Source organism: Colias eurytheme, chromosome 2 (assembly GCF_061535395.1).
Source record: "Colias eurytheme isolate Ceu_HAF_F1 chromosome 2, ilColEury1 Martin Lab GWU primary, whole genome shotgun sequence".
Classification (NCBI taxonomy): Eukaryota; Metazoa; Arthropoda; class Insecta; order Lepidoptera; family Pieridae; genus Colias; species Colias eurytheme.
The window spans coordinates 4,463,649-4,488,983 of record NC_142981.1 but is presented as its reverse complement, the minus strand read 5'-3'; the positions used below and the strand labels follow the sequence as shown (position 1 = coordinate 4,488,983).

At 36.1% G+C, this 25,335-nt stretch overlaps 3 protein-coding genes across 8 annotated transcripts in view; 2 read left to right on the top strand and 1 right to left on the bottom strand.

Moving 5' to 3' along the window:
- The window catches only part of Rgl (Ral guanine nucleotide dissociation stimulator-like), a 43,570-nt gene that overhangs the window by 10,027 nt on the left and 8,208 nt on the right, over window positions 1–25,335 (top strand). The window contains exons 2-3 of one of the 6 annotated variants that reach the window (XM_090111851.1): window positions 5,642–5,920; window positions 14,434–14,538. In XM_090111851.1, the coding sequence (XP_089967977.1) occupies window positions 5,753–5,920; window positions 14,434–14,538 (273 nt within the window). In that variant the 5' untranslated portion in view covers window positions 5,642–5,752. Of the gene's footprint in view, window positions 1–5,594; window positions 5,921–12,388; window positions 13,024–14,433; window positions 14,539–25,335 lie in introns of those variants that run through there. The other 5 variants (XM_090111841.1, XM_090111868.1, XM_090111859.1 and 2 more) reach the window with 5 other exon arrangements.
- LOC149910255 (uncharacterized) lies at window positions 15,064–15,828 on the top strand. The gene has a single exon (XM_090107621.1). The coding sequence runs from the start codon at window positions 15,064–15,066 to the stop codon at window positions 15,826–15,828; it is 765 nt and encodes a 254-aa protein (XP_089963747.1).
- On the bottom strand, window positions 19,918–21,300 carry LOC149910254 (uncharacterized). Its single transcript, XM_090107611.1, has one exon. It carries the CDS (start codon window positions 21,287–21,289, stop codon window positions 20,012–20,014), a length of 1,278 nt encoding a protein of 425 aa, XP_089963737.1. The 5' UTR covers window positions 21,290–21,300; the 3' UTR covers window positions 19,918–20,011.

Genomic DNA, 25,335 nt, shown 5'->3' with positions numbered 1-25,335 from the left:
CTTTATATTTTACGTGTGATAACTGATACCTACTTTATTATCATTTATCAGGCCAGCCTACCCTAGAAAACATTTCCATCAAACCGCAGAGCTCTGTAGTGTTCATTGTTATAAAAGGGTCTGTCACAATAAAACTGCAAAAGAAATCTTTTGTGCACCTGACGCCTATCTTTACGCCACCTGTCTCTCAATTCTTGATAATTTTACCAGACATACGGTTCAGTTTTCGTTGATTTGAGAGATAAAAAAGCAACTGACGCGCCAGGTGTACATTATAAAATTCCAGATAAAGGAAATTGCTTAAAGCTACTTCCAAATGAATGTTTAAATTTCGGTGAATGTTCCAATACAGGATGGGAGTTGCTACCTACATGCCAGTATGGTTATACATATTTCACGTATATGTGTACCAACGATGTTTCCAAAGGATAGACAGCTTATAATACAATGTTGTTTTTTTACACGCTTCGACCTTCTCTCGCTGGCCTACGCGAGTCGGGCAATTACCTAACTTATAACGTATTCTGACTTATGATATACATTATACGTATATTACCTGACGTATAGTATCTAAGTATGTATTGTATGTATTATGTATAACTTGAAAACTCAAAAAAATCGAAGATTTAGTTATACATACCATAGTTTCTATTCGGGAATGTCACCGGTGTCGTTTCTTCAACCTCCATAAACCAATTATTTTGAATACTCCTCTATTTGAAGTAACAAAAAAAAAATGATCTTCATTGCTTCAAAATTCCTGAATTTATATACAGGGTGGAAGGTTAAGATGGGGCATGAAGGGCAGGTACCTTAACCGTTGTAGCTACATGAAAACGTTCTTAGGAGACTATCCTTAAATTCTTGAGAAATTATAATCTGCATTCACAGATTTTTGAAAAAATGTACGGTCAGCAAGGAAATCTGCAGTTTTAAAAAACAATTTTTTTGATGCCAATCGATCCAGTTTCTCATGGGGATCAAAACACTCTAAAAGACCAACTGAGGTATGAGTACTAGAAAAGTCAGAAATCGCGAAAAACTACTTTCATTCATGAACAAGTAAAAAGACAAAGGCACAGCAGCATAACATGCCAGCGACGCGGGGCGTGAGCGGGCGGTGCAGTGGCTGGCAGCTCGTGCACGAGCTGAAAAATTATTTAAATTTGAATATCGAACGAACACGTCACATTTTTATGGCTTATGTAAACAATAACACATAGAAAACAAAAGTTACCAGAAGTCACTCTGTCTTCACTAAAAATGTCCTTAAATAATTTGGAACGTTTAGATCTGTTAGAGGCTTAATTTTTAAATAATGAAAACCCAACAGTTGCATTGGAATGGTACAGGAATAAATACCCAATGCGACATGTACCGATGCGAAAGGTAATTGCGAATCTTATAAAAAATCTAGCAGAAAGTGGCTCATTTAAGAAAAGCTTGACACGTCCGCGTCGTTCACGCGTATTGAATGAGAATACGGTGATAGCAATTTTAGCACTTGTGGAAGCATATCCCGAAATTTCTTCAAAACAAGTTGCCGTCGAAGTTGGTTGTTCGCACTGGATAGTTTTAAAAACATGGAAGAAATACGGCTACAAATGCTACCGCCATGGGCGATTAGTCCAAGCATTGCAATCTGGGGACTATGCACGCAGAGTTGCATTTTGCAGATGGTTAAGGGGCAAATTTAGTATAGATAATGATTTTATGAGTTTTCTATTAGCGCATCTTTTGTTGAATCACTTATTTTCTTAGTGAATGTGTGGAAATAGTTTTTCGCGATTTCTGACTTTTCTAGTACTCATACCTCAGTTGGTCTTTTAGAGTGTTTTGATCCCCATGAGAAACTGGATCGATTGGCATCAAAAAATTTTTTTTTGAAAACTGCCGATTTCCTTGCTGACCGTACATTTTTTCAAAAATCTGTGAATGCAGATTATAATTTCTCAAGAATTTAAGGACAGTCTCCTAAGAACGTTTTCATGTAGCTACAACGGTTAAGGTACCTGCCCTTCATGCCCCATCTTAACCTTCCACCCTGTATATGTATATTGATATACGTAATATCTATATTACATATATGATGGATGTTTTGAATAAAGAAATATTGATTATATGTTTTGTTTTGTAATACATTTTTATATGAAGCTGTGATAGTGACTCTGTCTGTCTGTCTCTTCCTCACACCGCAAGCTATGAAATGATTCAGTTTTTATCCCGGAAATCCTAAAATAAAGAAATAAAATGTAGCTTACATCAGTTCGAATTAATTCTATTTCAAGAATAAAAAAACGACAAAAAAAGATCATCTCTAAAAATTGCAATTAACTTTTTTTGTTTTGCATCGATACGCATCTTTTTTATTTTTGTTATTTTTTAACACAGGTTTGTGTTAATATTGTGAACAAAGCATTTTAGTGACTTAAAATTGGTAGATCCCACAGAACTATATCGAGAAGATCCCTAATCGCACATAACATATTGTGTACCTATCAACTGAAAAGCTTGCAGAACAATCAATATTACAAGCTGACTGTAGAATATCTGTGTATAACATGAGGTATCAAACGTACGTCACGGTGTGTCACAATGAGGATGTCCCCTTATTGTCAACATCGATTTCGTCATTTTTTCTTATGTTTTAACACTTTTTGTTTTAAAGTATGCAAAGGTAAACATGACAAGTTCCACGAATCGTATTTTGTTCCAGCATTGTATGATTTATATCAGATATGTACTCATAAAGTATTATAATATACAACGTGTGATTGCAATCTTCATTGTCAAACCAATTTGATTCATTCTTGTGTTCGCGTTATAGGTAGATAGAGTAGCTTGTAATTTAATTACCTATGAACGTACTTTAGATAGCGAGGATATTTACCCATTATACTTTAGTCCTTACTTCCGACTCCAATAAAATAATATATATTTTTTTTTTTTTTTTTTTTTTTTTATGTATTAGCGGGCAAACGAGCTGGCGCGTCACCGGATTAATGCGATGATTGGCGCCGCCCATAATCACCCACAAGACCTGTATGGTTGCAGGTGTGTTGCCGGCCTTTTAGGGAAGAGTACGCTCTCTTTTTGAAGTACCCTAAGTCGTATCTGTCCGGAAATGCTGAGCTCGGGAGGTCATTCCACAGAGGAGTGGTGCGTGGAAGAAAGTTCCTCCTAAATCGCACGGTGGAAGAGCGCCAAGTGTCCAGATGTTGAGGGTGATATTTCAACTTGTGGCGAGCAGTTCTATGGTGAAATTCAGCAGCCGGTATTGTTCCGAACAGTTCGTCAGAGCATTCGCCGTGGTAGATGCGGTAAAATACGCAGAGAGATGCAACATCTCTACGGAGAGCCAAAGAGTCCAGCCGATCAGTAATACGAGGGTCGTCCACTAATCGAGTAGCTCGTCGCTGGATTCGGTCAAAAGGAAGGAGCTGATACTTGGGTGCTCCGGCCCATAGATGGGAACAGTATTCCATGTGCGGCCTGACTTGAGCCTTGTAAAGTTGTAGGCGTTGGCCGGGTGTGAAATACTGTCCCGCTCTACAGAGCACACCAAGTTTTTGGGAGGCTAGCTTAGCTTTTCCTTCCAGATGACAACGAAACTGGACATCATTCGATATTTCGACTCCAAGTATACTAATGCTGGCTGAGACTCTGGTGGGAATGCCCTGAAAAACTGGAGACACGACGAAGGGAGTTTTTTTGGTGGTAAACGCGCAAACTTGTGTCTTTTTTGGGTTGAACTCAACAAGGTTATGTTTACCCCAATTGGAGATCTCCTCAAGAGAGTTCTCAATTTGAGACACAAGTTCGTTCCGGTGCTCAGTAACGGTATCCCGAGAAATATTGCATCGGCCGGTATACTGTGCGTCAACAGTGCTGTCGTCTGCATAGCAATGAATGCCACTAGATAGTAGCATGTCATTGATATGCAGAAGAAACAAAGTTGGAGAAAGAACGCAGCCCTGTGGGACCCCAGCATTCACAGGCTTAGATTCGGAGCACGAACCGTCGACAACGACTTTGATACTCCGCTCTGTGAGAAAACTGGTGACCCACTGACACAATTTCTCGGAAATCCCATATGATGGTAGCTTTGCTAGGAGTGCCTTGTGCCAAACCCGGTCAAAGGCTTTCGCTATGTCCAGACTAACTGCTAAAGCTTCACCCTTGCTCTCAATAGCAGTCGCCCATTTGTGAGTCAAGAGCGCCAAAAGATCGCCAGCTGAGCGACCTTTACGGAAACCGTATTGGCAATCGCTAATCAGCTGGCGCTCCTCTAGAAACTCAAGAAGCTGGCGATTGATAATTGATTCCATTACCTTTGAGAGCAGAGAGGTGATAGCAATAGGTCTATAATTGGACGGGTCTGAGCGATCGCCTTTTTTGGGAATGGGATGTACTAAAGAGGTTTTCCAGGAGCTTGGGACTATGCCTGAAGAGTACGAGCACCGAAAGAGACGCGTTAAAACTGGAGTCAGTTCAGGGGCACACATCTTTAACACAATGGGGGGAATACCGTCGGGACCACATGACTTATTCACATTTAGAGAAAGAAGGGCTTTACGTACAGCTTTTTGCGTGAAACGTATTTCCGGCATAGAGCATGTAGAGTGCGGTATGTGCGGCGGTAATTTACCTTTATCCTCTAATGTGGAATTTTCTGCAAAAAGAGAGCCCAGAAGATCGGCTTTCTCTTTTGCAGTGTGTGCCAACCGGTCATTTCCCATGTGTAAAGATGGAAAAGATGGGCGACAGAAATTGCCTTGAACGGCTTTGGCGAGAGCCCAAAAAGCTTTTGTTCCAGAAGGAAGGTGGGCTAGTTTATCACCTAGTTTGGCAATATACTCCGACTTCGCTTTTGCAATTGCTCTTTTGAATGACCTTGAGGCAGAGTTCAACTTCTTTTTGAGGGTACTGGAATTTGTGTCTCTAGCCGCTAATCCTGTAACCCAGGCCTGGTAGCATTCCTGTTTCCAGCGAGCAGCCGCTTTACAGGAACCACCAAACCAGGGCTTTGATTTGCCACCGATGGGCACCTTAGAGCTAGGAACAAAGAGTTCCATGCCCTGCAGCAAGACATCAGTGACAGATTCTGCACAAGTGCTAGGATCATTTTCTGAGAAGCAAACCCTGCCCCAGGGATACGAAGAAAAGAATGTGCGCATCCCATCCCAGTCTGCTGACTTGAAGTGCCATAAGTGACGAGAACTCGCACAAGGGCGGTGATAGAACGTTATTGGCACTTCACACCGCACTAGGCAATGGTCTGACGAGCCGATGGGTGCATCGACACTAACCTGATAGCCTTCAGGGTGGGAAGTCAGCATAAGGTCTAACAGGGAAGGCAAATGATCCTTCACATCGGGCACTCTTGTAGGTGAGGGCACCAATTGTGTCAAACCATAGGCAATGGCATATATACCATACTAACCAGAAATTTAGTCGTTTCAGTAACGAATCAGATAAGAGTTACATTTTATAACATTTTGGTCGCCATGTCAACTAATGTTATGTATCTGTAAATGTACACCTGTTTGACCGTACATAAAAAACTGGTATTTTAATTTTTGTTAATAAATTAGAGCACCATATTTCCGTCGCTTGGCATTACCTGCTTCGTGTGACATAGTGCAGCGCGAGCGGTGTATCGTTTGCGGTAAATATTGAGTGTGTGATAAAAGACATGAGCAGTGATAACGGGCCGGATGATAAGTCAGTGAAGGGGGCTGGTGGATGAACGATGCTGGTGCGGGGGTGTGCGGGGGGAGAGCTGCGGCACTCGCTGTCGGAGCGCACCAAGGCCCTCGCGGCGAAGTGCCACGCTCTCCGGTCGCCGGCACGCGAGCAGCGCAGTGCAGAGCGCCGCCGCACCAGGCATCGCAAGTCGCAGACGAGGTGGTACGTCAAGGTTAGTTGCGGCTCGTTCTGGTGCTCACCGACATTACACTATCAACTCCTTCGTTTGATGATTGATAAACAGTGTTCGTGGAAAACATACAACAAGGCAATATGATGTGTGAATGATTTTCATCATAAAAATTGATGAAGTACATTATATTTCCTTTTGGTGACTAATCATTGAATATTGTAGATTATGACAAATAGTAAAGTTTCTGAATCACACATAAACAACCACAATAAAGCGAATAGTCATATGATAGCATATCAATCGTTTGTGGTTTATAAACAGCAATATGATGTATTTATTAGAAAACCCATTGAAAATAAATAAACTAATATAACCGTGAAATAAATTGTATATTTTTGTTTTACCACACTTATTGCAAATCTTATTAATTCAGCACTGTATAAATAACATTTATTCTTTCCTTTCATACCTACATACTAATAACTATTTACCTTTTGGTAAAAGGACGAATGGGATAGAATAATATTCCATTTGACTGCCTAGTTGAAACTCATCAATGTACGCGGTACTAGTGGCCTGTGGCAGGCAGGTAGTTAACGATGCAGGTCAAGGCATGAATTATGTGAAAGAATTCAGGCCTGCATCTTAACATGGTTCCGCATGTAACCGACTGAATATATATAAGCAATGTGTTTGTTATTTCAATTAAGTAATTTGATTACATCCACATTAAAACTAATAAACACAAAGCAACCTTTTTACAATGTTTGTCTCTATCTGAACGGAACAGGATTATTTTTTAAATCCAGTAATGCAATTTGACTGATGTATTGCGAGAGTTCTAACTCAAAATACATACACAAAAAATGTACAAGCTCCATTTCATTTGATTTTTGCCCACAATAGTGGTTTTGACCGGCAACAAGTTTTGACTGTATACTACAGAGTACTAATATTTATTAGATATATTGTATAGATAAATGATAATATAAGCTTAACCTAATCGCCACAACATTGGTATAGATTTGCTACTTGCTAGATCTTTTACTGCTAAATCTAATATGTTTTTTCATATTAGACATGTGATCAACAAATGACGTGCGTGTAATTACAGTAGGTCGAGGCTTTCAAGCGGACAAGTAGGTATGTTAAACATTATTTGATGTTTGTTAAACGCAAGCCTCTACCACCCTCTACTATGCATTGCTGCAAAATAATAGAAAGGTTAAAACTTATACTGACTTATACGAAGTCTCCAAATATAATTGAATATTAAATTCAAATCTTACGATCGTTTTATAGCGCCTTTATAAAGTTTCTAATTTAAAAATATTGTAACCTAACCAAATCTTCTTCATTTGTGCGGAAAGCAATTTCTAAATAACCTTTTCCTTATAACAAGGAAACCCTCTCAGGTTTTGCATGCGCCGTTTTAAGGGCTTTAGAGTGTACTTTCAGTAAGGACTATCCTTTGTATGCCCATTTTTATAGACTTTAAAAAATACGAGGGAAAAATGTTTAAAATTCTATTAAAAACGTTGAAGCAGGAAAACGACTGAGCAATTTTTAATTATGCAGTTACCTACATACATGGCATGGTAAGGCATCTTATGTCTATACAACCGATATACCTAATACTGTAAATTGTAAAGCATGAAAATTTAAAAAGCCATCCAAAACTAAATTCTACTTGCAAAGTTAATAATGCGTGTTACGAACATTAAATTTATTGTATTTTTACAAGTTGTATTTTTTATGTTTACCTACAATTTTTCGTTGTGCATGTTATTTATTAGCTGTGCGGTGTGCCCTTGTTTCGGTCACAATCGATAAGCAATATGTCGCATTCGATGTCCCCCGAGTTTCGATCATTTTTCATTGATGATCAAGTAGATACTCAACTATAGCGCAGCAACAGTCTACCTAGAGACAACTTGATAAAACGATCATCCAATACTCAAATTATCATATAGGCAATATATCTTTAAATTTTACAATTAATTGACGTGGGGTTTAAAAATGTACACAGCACATATTTACCTAATGACTAATCACTGCTGAAACACTACGTAAGTAATTCAACAACTTACCTCTGAATCAACTGTGCCCCGTGTCCAGTTGACTATTTTTCTTTTATTTTGTAATTACTTTGAATGAAGTTGAAAGAAATAAGTAGGCAGATCCTGTAAAATTCCAAAAGTACGCGCCCTCCATAAAACGAATACACATAAAATCACCGTATTTCAGCGATATAATAAAAGTAAAACTAGGTTTATAGATTATAATATGTATTCCTTCCTACTTTTAACTGTTGTAATGTAATTTTGCCACGAATGTATTGATTCGTCGGATTAACAGGTCAAGAGCACTCTGTCCCTGAACAGTGAGCACATTATTGTCAATGAAACCTCGACAGTAATTCCGAAAGCGTCAGCTGTCTGTGTGTGATACATATATTATCTATCGAACCAAGTATATCTTATATCTAGCCCCATCGTATGTGCAGTATATTTAAAATCTAGCAATTCATTGGTGTTTTTAGTTGGGCCTATACCTATGGGTATTAATTTCGTCGCAGTGGATAATGTGTAACATACAGAAAATAGTAGTTTATTTTTTTTTGCTGAATTAGGGACGATTAATTATTGTGTAGTTTTTTTTATTAAGGGTGCGTATAAAGCAAAATTACCAATCTTCTATTAGATGATACGTGTAATATTCAAGACCAAATCTAAAAAATAAAATATATATCAAACTAGATGATATGTTCAACGATTCTGTTCAATCAAAAAGATAAAATATTAAAATTGACTCGATAAAAACTTTTACTTTTATCGTGACAAAACCAAACGTTTATCTCGAGAAAAAAAGAGCGCCAAAAGTGGTTTATCGCAGATAAAACCAAAACTAAAAGTAATTACACAAAATGCTCTGACAAATATCTTGCAAATGTTTTAATATAATTGTTTATGAAAAAAAAATCATAATAAGTATTACCATGTCAAGTAGAAAACGTAAAAGTGTGAAAATTAGAGCTAACTTGGTGATTTTTTTTTATCGAGTGAATTTTAATATTTTATGTTTTTGATTAAACAGAATCGTTGAACATATTATCTAGTTTGATATATATTTTATTATTTAGATTTGGTCTTGAATATTACACGTATCATCTAATAGAAGATTGGTAATTTTGCTTTATACGCACCCTTAAATCTTTGAATAGATTTAAGTTACAAAAAGTATTATTATGCTTTTATAACAAATGCCCCTTTTTTGCTGCTTCATCGAGAGCTGAATTAATAGATAATACCTTAATTTCATTAAGCATGATGCGATTAGTTATATTTATTATTATTAGTATGTATATTTAATTTCAGACGTCACAAATAATACAGGATTAAACGAAACCTTTGAGGCTTATTAACGTTATGGGGAGAATGTTTGAAGTATTAGGTAGCACTAATCTTCATTATTTACTAAACCAATGAGAGATCACCTTAATTAGAGACCGTTCAGGACGTTGCCATTGCTTGCTGTATTATCGATTTCAGAGGTCTAGGGTCGTCGACCGCGTCTGTGCTGTCTCAGCTGTTTGCACTATTAGTTATTGGATTACTTTATATAAATTAAAATAAATCTTATAATATATAAAATTCTCGTGTCACAATGTTAGTCTGCATACTCCTCCGAAACGGGTGGACCGATTCTCATGAAATTTTCTGTGCATATCGGGTAAGTCTGAGAATCGGCCAACATCTATTTTTCATAATATGTACCACGGGCGAAGCCGGGGCGGACCGCTTGTATCATAATATAAAATTATAAAAAAGGTGTATACTACATAAAACATAACTTAATCAGATTGAGGTGGAAATTTTAAATGTAACAGTTCCTTATGTCTTACATTTTACTAAATTATTATAATTAATGAACTATCTCCCGCTCTGGTGAAAGGAAATAAGCTCAGGATGTAGGAAGCAATAAGTGTTGCATTAATGTGAAACTATCTGATCTAATTAACGCCGCGCCAGCTGCAGCGGTAATCTGAATCTTGTAAGAATCGACATTAAAAAAATTATAATTATTTATTGAATAGATATTACTAGTATTTGGCCCCTTTGACTATTATTAAACATGAGGGCTGTAGAATTTGATATTTTTGGTTTTATGGCCCGAACAAACTGAAACTTTTGGATTCCCTCTGAAAATTAGAAAAAGTTAAAACAATATATCAGCAGTTTCTATTGCAAACCATTATAAAATTGACTTATAAGTTAAGTATTCAAAGATAACTTCTAGGATATTGCACCCGTATAACAAAAGTTCCATTATTTATTCGGTTCACGGTAGTAGTTCGCAGAGGCTTTGGATATCGTGCCAAAGGAAGGGCCCGAAAGCGACCAAGCGCATCCGTCATGCTTACTGCCTGACAGTCTCTAGTCGTCCTTAGCTAAATTGCCTTCAACAAATAAATATATGGTTGCATACGGTACTTAGTAACGCGTATGTCATTTTTGGAACGACGACCTTTAGATTGTCATGAAGTACTTAAGTCGATCGTATCTACAACTATGTTACTTGCCTACCCATAAATTTCAACATTTTGTATTATGTTATATCACTAACTAGATATGAGAATATTATATTTTACACGATGTGACTATACATAAAATTTGTTTAATTGCATAAAATTCACATTAGCATGTTATTTTATCGTGTAACTCAAAGTGAAAACGTGTTCTTTTTATAACCTTACTTTCTTTCCGGGAGCCGCCGCCGTTTTGCTTAGAAGATGTTTAAAACAAAAAGTTATATTTTATGTTTTACATTATTCTGCATATACAAATACATATAAGTATATTTTTGTTAGAAATCATTACCTATTTATTACTATTACTAGGTAGATTATGCGATTACCTATAACAAAATAGAAACGTAGTTATGTGTATCATCTAAGTTATACTTCTTTTTGCCCTTCAAACGGAGGAAAACCATGTCTTTTTTGGCGATGAAACTGAAAAATAGGTTGCAGGGGAAATGTACGAGTCAGATAGCGTAAATTGTATGACATCTGTTCTATTTTTAGGTCTATAAAGTACGGACTGCTGCCGCATTCATGCTCGATCGATATTTATTCACGGTACCTCAATAACATCCTCAACAAATATGAGTCAGTATGATGTTTATTTGCTGAAATTACTCATATTGTATTCTATTTTGTATTTAGTGCGCAAACTTTCTCAATTATATAAAAAAAACTAATCTCCTCTTATAGTAATTTATATTGTAAATTGTGTTTCCTCTTGTAGGAAGATATTATATACCTATGCATTTATACTCGAAAGTTTCTGACAATCTTGGTTAGATTTTGTGGCTAATTAAATTATCTTCAACGTTTACGTTGAACGTCATTGGTCTCAAATTTCATCAATCGGCGTAAAACACTAAGCTCATTATGTATTTACCCTGTTATTCGCATGACTTATTTTATTGTTCGTGGGGTCATCAGAGGTCAGCCAATGGCGTCGCCGAGGCTGCTGGCGCTGTGTCAAGTAAAAATAGTAGATGCATACCTACCTATACTTTTTAAATTAAAGGAATTGGATTGTAAAGTCAAATAAATGAAATAAATATTGGTTCATTATTTGGATTTGTTTTTAAATTTTAATTATTTAGTATAAACGTCAAATACAAAACTATCGCTCAAAAGCTAGCTATAAAATTAAGTAGAACTTAAGAAGGCTTGACAGTTCAAATTGCTTATAAATTGTTTTTTCAATATCAAATTATAAAATGAAATTAATTAATTATAAATATAGATATTGACGCACTCACTTAATTTAATGAAATACATAGAATGAATTTTATCTTTTAATGAAAAGCTTTTATTAATATTTTATTTTATCGTACAAGTAGAAGTAGATTAATGAAGTATTTGCGTTTTGTTGTTAACTATGTTCCGTTCTGTTGACCTGTTTCCATTATTTTGTTTCGGTACCAAGCACTTATTGTTCTAACCGTTAAAACCACCTGTTGTGTTTTAATAGAAGGTATTGTCGATAAGCATTGGTTTGTAACTTGAAAGTAAAGGAAACACGCGACCGACTCGTTATGCAAGCTCTACCGGTAGTATCCAATATTGCATAATATCATTTTAAATGCAGTATTAGAAACGCGATCTATCAATAGTTTTTTGCTATGCAGTATGTCATTGGCATTCATAATAATCTTAAGTTCTTTATTGTTCCTAATCGAAAACAAGATATATAAAAAACGGAAAAGATCCATGGAAAATACGTAAACATTTAAACAAGGACTATTAATTTCATAATCTTTATGTGCTTATCCTTAACTTGACTCAGTTTACGTTACTAAGTAAATAATTCATAACAAGAAGTGTATTCATGTGCTATATTTATGCAATTAACACATAGACACGTCATTGACGTGCTCTATCGGTGTTTTTCACGCGATCTCTCTACGAGAGAGCAGTCTTTATGCGACCGCGATACAGTTGCCTACTACTATTGTGTACGGTTTATTTTTCAAAAAGAAAAATTTCACTGAGTTTGCGCACTGTTACTGCAATAAATTTAATAAGAATAGGCAATGTATTAGCATTTTCCTCAAATTGGCTTTTGATTGTTTGTGAAGTAAACAGTCGATACTGCAATGTGACTTTAACAGGATAATGCGCACAGAGTTCAATTCAAAGTTATTTGCTCCACATTAATCATGGTTTCAGTGTGTGTGACGAAACGGTAACAATCGTGCGTTAGTAAGTAATGAAACGCAGAAGCGCTTCGAGTGTCAAAGGTGATAGCTGGACGGAGATATCGCATAGTAGTGGATCGTGTATTTAGCGGGAGGAAACTCGCCGAGCCGGATATCTTCTGCAAGTGTGCCGCGCGACTCCGATTTCACCCGCGTCACGCACGTTCGCAGACTTATGTCCGACGTTTAATCCAATTACTATTTATTAGATTTGCATGTGTATTGTTTTGCGGTGCGATAGTGAAAGTAAACGCGATGTACAGCTGAGATAACTGACGTCGGCCGTGACGACATGGGCCATGTGGAGAATATGCGGCGTCAGTAAAGCCGAGCAGCTACTGTTGTCTGATGTCATTGATGACGATTATGTAAGATAATAGCGTATCTAATTGTTGCCAACATATACATACCTTTGTTATCTACTAGGTATGCATTGCACATACGAATTAATATCTAAGTGTAATGCAACAGTACACATTTATATCATAGTGGTAATCGGTACACGTAATTTAATTTGCGATTATATAATAGCTTCAAATATATGTAAAATCAAGGTAATAAGTTGAATGTTTAAGTTCTTTTTGCATATGATGAATAAATTCACCTATGTAATCGTGTAATACCTAGGAGGAAAATATATTATATTCTTCTACAACTTTACAAGAGCGCTGAGTAACTAACTACTAAGGAAGCACATAAATACTATTTTCTTGAAAAGACAAATAAAACTTTAAAAATAATGTACAGAAAAGTTCAACATTGATTAAAAAAAAATTATGTACTTATGAGGCTCATATTTCAGGAATTGATATATTCAAGACATTTGTTTACATTTGCCTTTTTTATTTTGGTAATCATTAAATAGGTAACTAGTATTAATTATAAGAACCAATATGTCTATTAAAAAAACTCATCGAAATCTGATGCGCAGTTTCAAAAATACATAGATATGGACGGACAGAATTTGTTTTATACTATGAAGTGAAAACGTTGAAATTTTTTAAATGAAATTAGTAAGACATTAGGTATATTTTATTTTTTAAATAACTTCTAAAATTAACTTTCGTTAATAATATCACACCCTTTATCTTATATATAAAAATGAATCGCAAAATGTGTTGGTAAGCGCATAACTCGAGAACGGCTGAACCGATTTCGATAATTCTTTTTTTAATATATTCCTTGAAGTACGAGGATGGTTCTTATGTAGAGAAAACGTAAACATGTACCACGGGCGAAGCCGGGGCGGACCGCTAGTCTTATATATAAAAATGAATCGCAAAATGTGTTGGTAAGCGCATAACTCGAGAATGGCTGAACCGATTTCGATAATTCTTTTTTTATTATATTCCTTGAAGTACGAGGATGGTTTTTATGTAGAGAAAACGTAAATATGAACCACGGGCGAAGCCGGGGCGGACCGCTAGTAATTAATAAAATTGTTCTGATAGATAAATGATCTTATTTTTTAGATAAATAAAAGAAGAAGTAATTCACACCTTTAAATTATACCTACTAGCAGCTTTCCACCAGCAGATTTCCTCGCGTAAAAAAATCTCGCATAGTTTCCTTTCCCGTGAGCTTTCCGGGATAAAACTATGTATGTACTACTAGGTATCCTATATCGAAGAGACAGACAGACAGAGTGAGGCGCATTTATAATATTAGTTAGGAAGTTAGATTTCGTTTGGAAATACATCACTTCTCCATTAAACATTGATATGGACATTGATTCAATAATTGATTCGTTAAAGTAATGAGATTGTGTTTTTTTCCAGCAGCCAACATGGCGGTTGTGGGGCGAGGAGCGAGTAGATGGCGCTATTTACACGGTCTACTTGAAGAAAGTTCGCTACCATCGGCCCACGCGCTGCGCTTCCAGTGTAAGTGAAACGCGAAAGCATTTTACTATACATATATAGTTTATTTTAAATTTTGGATTATGGTTGATTGTTGAAAATAGATATAAAACGTAAAACATATTTCATAAATTAAGATTTTTATTTTTATAATTACAAAACAAAGTGTATGCAAAGGGTGCAAAACAAAATCCTAAGAGTGCTCACAGCAGCTCCATGGTTCACTCGCAACTCTGAAATTCATGAGTACTTAGAAATGCCTACAATTAAGGAGGAAGCTACAAAATACCTCAAGAAGCATAAGCAAAGACTTGTAATGCATCCTAATCCGCTCTCCCAGCAACTGGTTTTTTTCGCGGGTAGGCGCACAAAAGAAAATAACGTATTTTTGCTGTCTCTGATATTCTAAATTCAATTTTTATTTATTTTTAGAGTTTACTTTATATTTTTATGTGCTAGTTTAAAGCCTTTACCTGCCAGTGTCCTCTCCATATATTTATTTCACCTCTCTATCACTTAAAATTCACCATCACTTGATTTCACTTCACTATGGACTCTGTTCAACACTCCATGATGGAAATGACTGCTACATTTAATAAGAAGATGGCTGAGTTTCAACGGGATCTGCAGAATATTAGCAGCAATAATTCACAACCTGCCTCTAATAGCCCAACATCCAAATTAGCTGCTGAATTCAACGCATTCCAGTCTTTTGTGCTATCGTCCCTCAAGACCTTACAAACTCAAATTACATTTTTATCTAATCAGTACAATAAATTGGAGATGCGGAGTCGTAGAAAAATACTATTGATCCACGGTGTGCCTGAAGATAGCAAGGAGTTTCCTTCCAAACTGGCTATTAAAATCTTGACGGATCATCTAAAGAATCTTGACTTGACAGAGGATGCTATTTCACGGTGTCATCGCTTAGGTGTTTCAAAGAAAGACAAGCCAAGACCCATAGTCATCAAATTCAAAGATGCTGTTATGAGAAATAGCATTTGGTATGCTAAAACTGATTTAAAAGGCAGCGGTTTCACTTTATCCGAGTTCCTAACCAAAGATAGGCATGATGTTTTTGTGGCAGCAAGGGCTCGCTTTGGTATAACTAACTGCTGGACCAAAGAAGGATTCATCTTTGTACAACGTGCTGACGGTGCTAAGCATAGGATCTCTGTGATGGCTGATCTGGATAACATTCCTTCCAACCATGCAAGTTCGTCCCCAGGTGCGACTGGATCCACTTCCAACACTCATAAGGGGCCCAAATTGGTGCAGAATGTTAGACCGAAGAGACCTGGCCGTGCTAAGTAATCGCTGTACCTAATTTTTATGTGCTTTTTTTTTTAACTTCAATCTTAATTTTCCTTGTAGTATCATATTTATACAATATATTTATAATGTATTTTTGTTTTCTCTTCCGTGGCTAATCTCTAAATTGTTTTATGATGCAACTAAATAGCTAGTCTACTTTGAGTAATAATTTGTAGGTAGTACTCGATTATTTTTATTCTATCACGTTGGTACTTATTTTGATAACACTGTTTTTGACATAATATTATGACAAGTGATAAGAATGTCAAATGTCAACGCAATGTCTTTGTGAATTTTTTTTTTTTTTTTTTTTTTTTTTTTATAATGGCAAGAAGATATGACTATTTGCCAGTGTCAAGTAAAAGGTAGGGAATCCATACACGGGAAAATAGGATAGGACCACGATAGGACGATAAAGGCAAGGTGATCAGAAGAGTTAGGAAAAATCAATACAAATTACATTATATTATTACATATTTTTTACATAAACTAAATAGATTAAATGGAAAATAATAAACCTTACAATTTGACGTTATTCTTAAATATAAAAATAGATATATTCATAAAATATTTTTTAGGATACATTAAAAGATATGACATACGAGTAGGAAGAGGAACATTTGAGGAAATTAATGAATTATAAAAGGAAGAATGATCGTATAAAGAGCAAGAGAAAAATATATGGTCTATATTTCCCTCACCCTCTCCACACTCGCAAACTTCAGTATTTAATACGCCAATTCTGGCTAGATGGCTAGGAATACACATATGTCCAATTCTCATGCGACTTATTGTAGATACAACTAATTTATTTGCTTCAACACCAACAAACCAAGGCTTTATTGGTATTGTCGGTTGAATTTTATAATAATTCCTTCCCTTACACTGCCCAGTATCTGCCCAGACCGTATTCCACGCTTCAAAGAGATATCGCTTCGGTAATGTCATAAGATCATGAGGGTAATTAATGTATGGATACATATCTCCACATTGCACCGCATCCTTTGCCAAACTGTCAGCCCTATCGTTTCCTTGGATTCCACAATGACTTGGGATCCAGGCAAAAGTCACCGAGTATCCCAGGTTAATGCATTCAGCTAACTTATTTCTGATTTCAAAAATAACAGGGTAAAATGGTTTATTATAGAAAGGATATTTATCTAAGCATTGCAGAGAACTCATTGAATCAGTAAAAATTACAGATTTATGTAGCTTCATTAATATTATATATTCTATTGCTTTTAGTAGGCCAAAGCATTCCCCAGTGAAGACTGAAGACTCCGGCGGTAACTTGATCTTTTGTGTAATCTTAAATTGAACATGTAATATACCAACTCCAACACAACTATCAGTCGAGGTTTTAGATGCATCCGTAAAAATATGATGCCAATTGCGCCACTCCCTATCGACATTAAACCTAAAGTTTGCATTTGAATTCATATCATTCTTATTGATTCCTATATTGTACCGTATAATTGGTTTGATCAAAAGGCACTTGAAATTATATGCATACAGAGGTAAAACTGGGGACTGAAAAATACTAGATGACATTGAAATGAGTTTTCGGTAACTTATAATTAAACAAGGTAATGATTTATTTTTCCAGAAAGAAGATGTACGTATCCGATCGTTTAAAATTTTCAACTTGTTTATTAATGGATGGTTGGTGAATTGTATTATACGAAATAAAAATCTATCAGATAAATATTGCCTTCTGATCTTCAGTGGGGGATCTCCACATTCAATCTGAAGGGCATTAATAGGGCTCGATTTCATTGCACCTAACACAATGCGCAGCGCTTTAGCTTGGATTTGATCTAATTTCTTAAGTGCCGTTACGTTACCGCTTTCTAACAAAAACGTTCCATAATCTAGAATACTGCGAATCAAAGCATTATACACCAATTTCATGCAAAAAGGGTGGGCACCCCACCAAACTCCGGAAAGACACCTCAACAAATTAAGTATACTTTCACATTTTGAGCATATGTACTCAACGTGAAAGGTACCAGACATTTTGCTATCTAAGACCACGCCTAAAAATTTTGTATGATTTTGGAGTGGGATCCGTTTCCCATCAAAACTAATATCAACCCTAGGAACTATTCGCGATCTCGTAAAAATCAGAGTGACGCTCTTGTCAACAGAAACATCCAATCCATTTTTATCTAGCCAGCCCTTAAGCTCGATGAGACCTTTATTTAAAAAATTACAAGCTGAATCTAAACTAGAATCTATAGTGTATAATACAAGATCATCAGCATACTGAAGGGTGTTAATTCTATTATTAAACGAATCAGCTAAATCATGTGTATAAATATTATATAATAGAGGACTTAAGACCGACCCTTGAGGAAGACCCTTACTCATGGTACGCTGAAAATGGACTGATTCATCAATATTCAAAACAATATATCTCTCTTCTAATAAACATATGATTAAATTAATCAAAACGTCAGGAATTCCAAGTCTGAAAAGTTTCTGCTGTAGGATTGTGATAACCACATTGTCATATGCTGAGCGAATATCAACAAACGCAGCAACAACATGTTGATTATCCGAAAAAGCAATATTAATATCAGAAGTCAGTATGGAGATGTTATCAATGGCGCTTTTCGCCTTACGAAATCCGTATTGGCTATTCGATAAAAAATTATAGTGTTCTAAATACCACTCCAGTCGATTTTTGATTAAATGCTCTGAAATTTTGCAAAGGACAGATGATAAAGCCACTGGTCTATATGATGATACGTCACTTGAAGATTTATTGGGCTTTAAAATAGGAATAATTTCTTGTAATTTCCAGGATCGCGGAATGTTCCCTGAACTCATAATTAAATTTATGAGGTCCAGATAATATTTTAGACCAATTTCTGACAGGTGAGATAAAAAGGAATATGGAATCCCGTCCATACCCGGCGCGGAATCTTTAACACATGAAAGAACTCCTTTAAGTTCCTCTAAAACAAACGGAGATACTATTAGAGAGCTATAATCGTGGTCTGTAGGGGAGATAATAGGTAACGATTTCCCAATGTACTCTGGCGCTGTAGATGGAGCTAAATTATCCATAAATTTGTGAGCTAATTCCTCAGAAATGACGGATGTTTGTTCTCTGAAAGCAGATCGGAAACGTCTGATGTTTTTCCACACTTCACTTGAACAAGTATCTGGTGATAATGACGAACAAAAAGATTTCCAACCTTCTTGTTTTTTCTTTTTGAGAAGTGATCGGGTAGAGTTAATATTTTGAGAGAGGTTTTCAAAATTAACATCAGACATGTCATTTTCATATATTCTTTCCATACGCTTCCTTTCTTTAACTGCATCACTACATTCTTTATCCCACCACGGTGGGGTAGGAACTTTAAAACTTTTAGCAGATTTATGCCGGAAAGTTTCATCAGCAGCTTCAATCAATATTTTCGCTAAATTTTCAGAACAAATCTCTTCATTACCTGCCTGACTTTCAGGTAGATCTTTAATACGTAGATCAACCTTTTCTTTAAATTTATCCCAATTAGCATTGTTCAATAGGTACTTCAACCGTGGCTTTCTTGTTGTGTTATTAGTATTTCCTATGGGAACTGACATTAATATCGGGAAGTGATCACTGCCGAATGAAGATGATAAGGGACGCCATGTTATGGATGATGCTAAACCTGGCGAACAAAGAGAAAGATCTACCGCACTCAGATTTTCATTCGCTCGCGTACGTCGCGTTGGTTCACCTGTGTTAAGTATACATAAATTATGCATGTCCATAATATCTAAAAGTCGCTCACCACTACTAGTAGTAATACTACTTCCCCAATATTGGTGATGGGAATTGAAATCACCAAGCAACAATAAAGGTGTAGAAATTGATCTTATTAAATTTTGTAAATAATTAAACGTTGATGCTGAATTATACGATATATATATTGAAATGATTGAAATATTATTTTTTAAGCTAATGCCAACACTATTTACATATTTATTATTGTGCGCTGGTAATATTAAACGTTTAAATTGAATTGACTTTTTAATAAGTATGGCAGCACCACCATACCCATCAATTCTGTCATCACGAATACAAATATAGCCTGGAATGCGAAAAAAGAGATTTGGTTTTAGCCAAGTCTCATTTAGAGCGATTAAAAAAGGATTATGCTTATTTATTATGTGAATTAGGTCTGACTTTTTAGGTATTACGCTTCTGCAGTTCCACTGTATTATTTTGGAATCCATGATTACTACTTAAACTATCAATTAATTTATATAAAGTGGCAACGTTGGACGGTTTTAAGGTGTTATTCTTTAATAATGTGTTGATAAGGGAAGTAATTATGTCCATTATCTGGGAAGTTTCAGTTTCATTAGGGGCTACTTGATAACCACATCCATTTTCAGGCGTAGGTATCTGAGCTTCCCTAATAATTGTATTGTGAGCTATTTTGTCAAAACCCTTGTTCATCTTCGGAGGCGATTTTGGTTTCAAAAAATAAGTTTTTTTGTAAGAAGAGTTTGTAGTGTTTACATTTAATCTGTTTGGGGATGAATAAGCCGGTGAAGATATTAATACATCCCCATACGACTTTGATATTTGTGGGTAAAGTTTACTTGCCTCACCATATGAAATGTTTTTTTGAGCCATACTAATTTTAATGTCTTTTTGGCGTTTAAACTCTGGACAGATTTTGTTGATTGCATAATGGAACCCTGAACACAACAAACATGATGCACAATCTTCTTCTACTGTACAAGTGTCACCGGAATGGTCTTGGCCACACTTGTAACACCTGGGTTTAGATCGGCATATATTTTTAGTATGACCATACCGACAGCATTGATAGCATTGGATGGTAGGGAAAATATATAGGTTAACCGGTAGGGAGTTATAACACACATATACACGTTCGGGCAGAACTTGGCCATCAAACGTCAAAACAACTGATTGTGTTGGCTTCCAAGATACAGTACTATTAACATTTACTTTGTAATTTATTCTCCTGACTTTAATAATTTTACCGCAGCCTACTGGGGTGGACACATTTTCCTTTATTTCTTCAGGTGACCATTCAGTTGGTATTCCCTTAACAATACCAATTCTAGTTATATTAAACAATGGAATTTTTGCATTAAGGTTGTATGAGCTTAAATTTTTATTTTTGATAAAATCATTTGCATCCTGTGCTGTAGAAAATGCAACTATGCAACGGTTTCTGCCTATTTTTTTTATGCTTCCAGACACAATATTCTTAATATTATTGTTTTTTAAAAACCTTCCGAAAGTTATGGGGTGCAATGTGGAGCCATCCCCGGGTGATGATTCAGTTCGCTGAACATGAACAATGTAAGGATAAGAATCTGTACCTACATATTCACATCGACTATCTTGCATGGAACTAGTATCAAGTATTTTAGGTTGAATATTAGATTCATTTTGCCTATTATCAACATAAGTATTTTCTGTTAACATTTGTTCGTTTAATTCATTATTTTCTTTCCTTCTAAGACGCCTTTTTTTTGGAGTATTTTCCAGAATTAAATTTTTATCTACACATGTATTAGTGATAGTAACATAACTGGCTACCTCAGGACCGGGGGTACCCAGCCCTGGGGGATAAGGATCCGGCGGATCGTTCATCTACCGAATCTTACCTTATGAATTTTTGGTTTTTACATACTATACATAAAATATTAAAAAAAACTTACCTATATGAACACTAACTATACAAAATTTATTAAATATATACAATTCTACAATTATAAACTATATATACAAAACCAAACTCCACTGATCATATATTAAATTAATAATTTTAAGCTCAATAATTAAAATTACACCCGCTTCGTTCGAAGGTTCCCGCGCTTTTTCTCTTTGTGAATTATTGTTGTTTGTAATTTTATAGTTTTGGATACTTGACTTTTGGTTTAAAATAATCTTGTAGTAAATTTTTAAGTGTCTCATGTTTTACGATACTGGTGGTAATGGAGTGTTTACTGGTTACGCTTATTTTATTTTATATTTGTTAAATATTTATGTATTTTTATTATTTTATTTATTTATTTGTAGTATTTTTATATATTATTTATTTATATTTTATTTAGAGATGTCTTTAGACATCAGCATTTCTAGCGACACATTTGTTTCAGTTTCGTCGATCGAAGAGCAATCAGGTGAAGACAGCTTTCACAGTACATCATCTCCTTTAAATGTCCCCTCCCTTTTCGACAATGGTCTTAAGAACTTTAACGTTGTTCACATCAATGCTCAAAGTATCCCGGCTCACTTTCCCGAACTATTAGCTTCTTTTGATTGTAATTCTCTTCATGCCATTTTAATTTCGGAATCCTGGCTAAAACCTTGCTTACCTTCTTTATCTTATAGTCTCCCAGGGTTCCAATTAATTCGCAATGACCGCATTGGTAGGACCGGGGGTGGAGTAGCTATCTATTTACGTTCGCATATTCCTTTTTCCATAATTAGTAGCTCTTCTCAACCTCCACCTGCTGATGCGGCTGAGCACCTTTTACTTGAGGTATCCTTATCCAACACGAAAATTCTTCTTGGTGTTTTCTACTCTCCCAATTTAACCGTTAATTACTTTTCGTCTTTTGACCACCTCCTAGATATTCATACCCCTGCCTATAAACATATAATATTTATGGGCGACTTCAACACCTGCCTTCTCAAGGATGATCTACGTAGCAAAAAGTTAATGTCCATCGTTGATTCCTTTAACCTAAAAATCCTTCCTCTTAGCGCTACCCATTCCCTTCCAAACTGTACTCCTTCTCTTCTTGACCTTATCATAGTTTCCTCTCCTGAACTTGTCGCTAAGCATGGTCAGTGCTCAGCTGATTTGTTCTCCTTCCACGATTTAATCTTCCTTTCCTATAAATTAAAGCCTCCTAAATCTAAGCCTAGAATTATTATGCAGCGCAATTTTGGTAAAATCGATGTAGATCGTCTTTGTGAAGATGCCGCTGATACCGACTGGTCAGCCATTTACTCTGCTGGTTCCATTGACGAGAAGGTTGCGTTATTTAACTCTTTACTTCTGAACCTATTTGACAAGCATGCTCCCTTGCGCCCAGTCAAGTTGAAGCATTTGCCCGCGCCTTGGATGACGGCTGAACTGAAATCACTTTTGAAAAAGAAGGCCCGTGCGAAAACAAAATTAAAGATGCACGATTCTGATGTTAACCGGGAAAAGTATCAGAGTATTCGAAATCGCTGCAATACATTATGTAGGGATGCGCAACGACGTCACATTTCTACATCGGTCGAAAACGGCGACCCAAGCAAAACGTGGAAATTTCTCAAATCCCTCGGTATTGGAAAGGCCGCGCAAAATTCCATTCCAGACACAGTTACTATTGATGAACTAAATTCTCACTTTTCTAATCCTCTCTTGGATTTTAACACAAATTCTAAAGCGCGCACCTTAAGTTTTCTTAATTCATTATCTTCTTCTGGCCATCCTCCGTTTATTTTAAGTCAATTTTCCGATTGTGGTGTTAAGAAGAGCATATTGTCTATAACTTCGAAGGCTGTTGGTAGTGATTGCATTGGTCGGAGCATGATTATTCCTATTTTACCTATCGTTAATCCTGTCATCACACACATCCTTAACTTTTCTATTTCCTCGAGTACATTTCCTGTTATCTGGAAAGATGCTCATATCTTGCCTCTCCCTAAAACCATGAATCCTGTCTCTGCTTCTGACTTCCGCCCCATTGCTATTCTTCCTTTCCTGTCGAAAGTGTTAGAACGGCTGGTGCAGGAGCAGTTAAGTCGCTTCCTTAATTCCCATAATCTCCTTAACCCCTATCAATCTGGTTTCCGCCCAGGTCATAGCACGACCACTGCACTTATTAAAATCACTGATGACATACGCCTGGGTTTTGACAATAAGCAGTTGACAATCCTTTCATTGCTTGACTTTAGCAATGCTTTTAACACCGTCGACCATGAGGTATTGTTGGCTATGCTACGCTCTATTAACATATCTCCAACGGCTATTGACTGGTTTCAAAGTTACTTGCGGGGACGTCGGCAGCGTGTTCTAGTGGAGAACCTAACCTCTTCCTGGAGCAATGTTCATGCCGGGGTTCCGCAAGGTGGCGTGTTGTCTCCTCTCTTATTCTCAATCTTTATTAACTCCATCTCCAATAACATTTCTTCTCCTTATCATATGTATGCAGACGATTTCCAACTATATTCGCACGTGGCCCTGCCTGAACTTTCTGAAGCGATTTTTCGTACAAACACTGATCTCGCAGCCATCGTCAATTGGAGCAAGGAACATGGTTTAAAGGTAAACCCCTCAAAAACTAAAATAATTATAATTGGAAGCAAGCCGCTTATGAACAAAGTTAATTGGGATTGTTTGCCGGATGTAGTGGTCGATGGTACTCGCATCCCTATCTGCAAAACTGTTAAAAGTCTTGGATTGCACCTCGACCAGCACTTATCCTGGTCGGAACACATCAAGCAAATTCGAAAAAAAGTGTTTGCTACTGCATCCTGTTTGCGCCGCTTACGAAACTTTCTACCGATTTCCACCAAAATTGCGTTAGCCCAATCCCTTCTACTTCCTTTCCTTGACTATGCCGATTCCTCATTTCCCGATCTTTTTGAGTATCAGTTAGACATCCTTGAGAGGGTGCAAAATTTCTGCATCAGATTTATTTTTGGCTTACGTAAATTTGATCATGTCACCGAATTTCGTAAAAAACTTAATTGGCTTCCCATCCGTCGTCGCCGGGATGCCCACATACTTAACCTTCTGTACTGTGTTCTGTTTGACCCTAAAACGCCAGGCTATCTTAAAACTCAATTTAATTACCTTAGTTCAAATAATTCACTCTCTCTTCGCTCTTCTAATCTTCTGCTTCTTTCTGTACCGGTTCGCCGCACTAATTTCTATGGATCTTCATTCACTGCTCGCGCTATTCAACTTTGGAACGCTCTGCCTGAATCCATTAGGCGGGCGCAAAATGTTAAAAGTTTTAAAGCTCTTGTCAAAAATCATTTCTTATCTCTATAATGTGTTGCTTATATTTATTTTAGATTATATTATAGTGTTTATTTTTTCGTATTGTATGTAGTGTATTTAGTAGGTTATGTATTATTATGTGTATGTATATTTATAAAATATGTAAGTAGTTTATTATATTTACGTAAGTATATTAATTTATATACTTATTTTATTTTATTTTTATTGTTATTATTGTATATATTGTTTTTATTAATTATATTTTAATGCTTAATTTATTAATTGAATTTGCGCCAAGTCGCGTTCTAGCATACATTCCTTACCAATCAGGGTTGCCTGGAAGAGATTGCTTTTAAGCAATAAGGCCGCCTTTTAGTACGTATGTGCCGTGTGTTTTCATTGTACCTTAATTGTAATTATAGAATAGCTTATTTATGTTTGGTATATTATGTACAATAAAGAATAAATAAATAAATAAATAATAAACTGCTGAAACTAAAGCCCAGGAAACGTCTGAAAA

Bases quoted from the DNA above. Each gene is read 5' to 3' on its own strand.
- LOC149910255 (XM_090107621.1), top strand. From the start codon at position 15,064: ATGGACTCTGTTCAACACTCCATGATGGAAATGACTGCTACATTTAAT.
- LOC149910254 (XM_090107611.1), bottom strand. From the start codon at position 21,289: ATGTTAACAGAAAATACTTATGTTGATAATAGGCAAAATGAATCTAAT.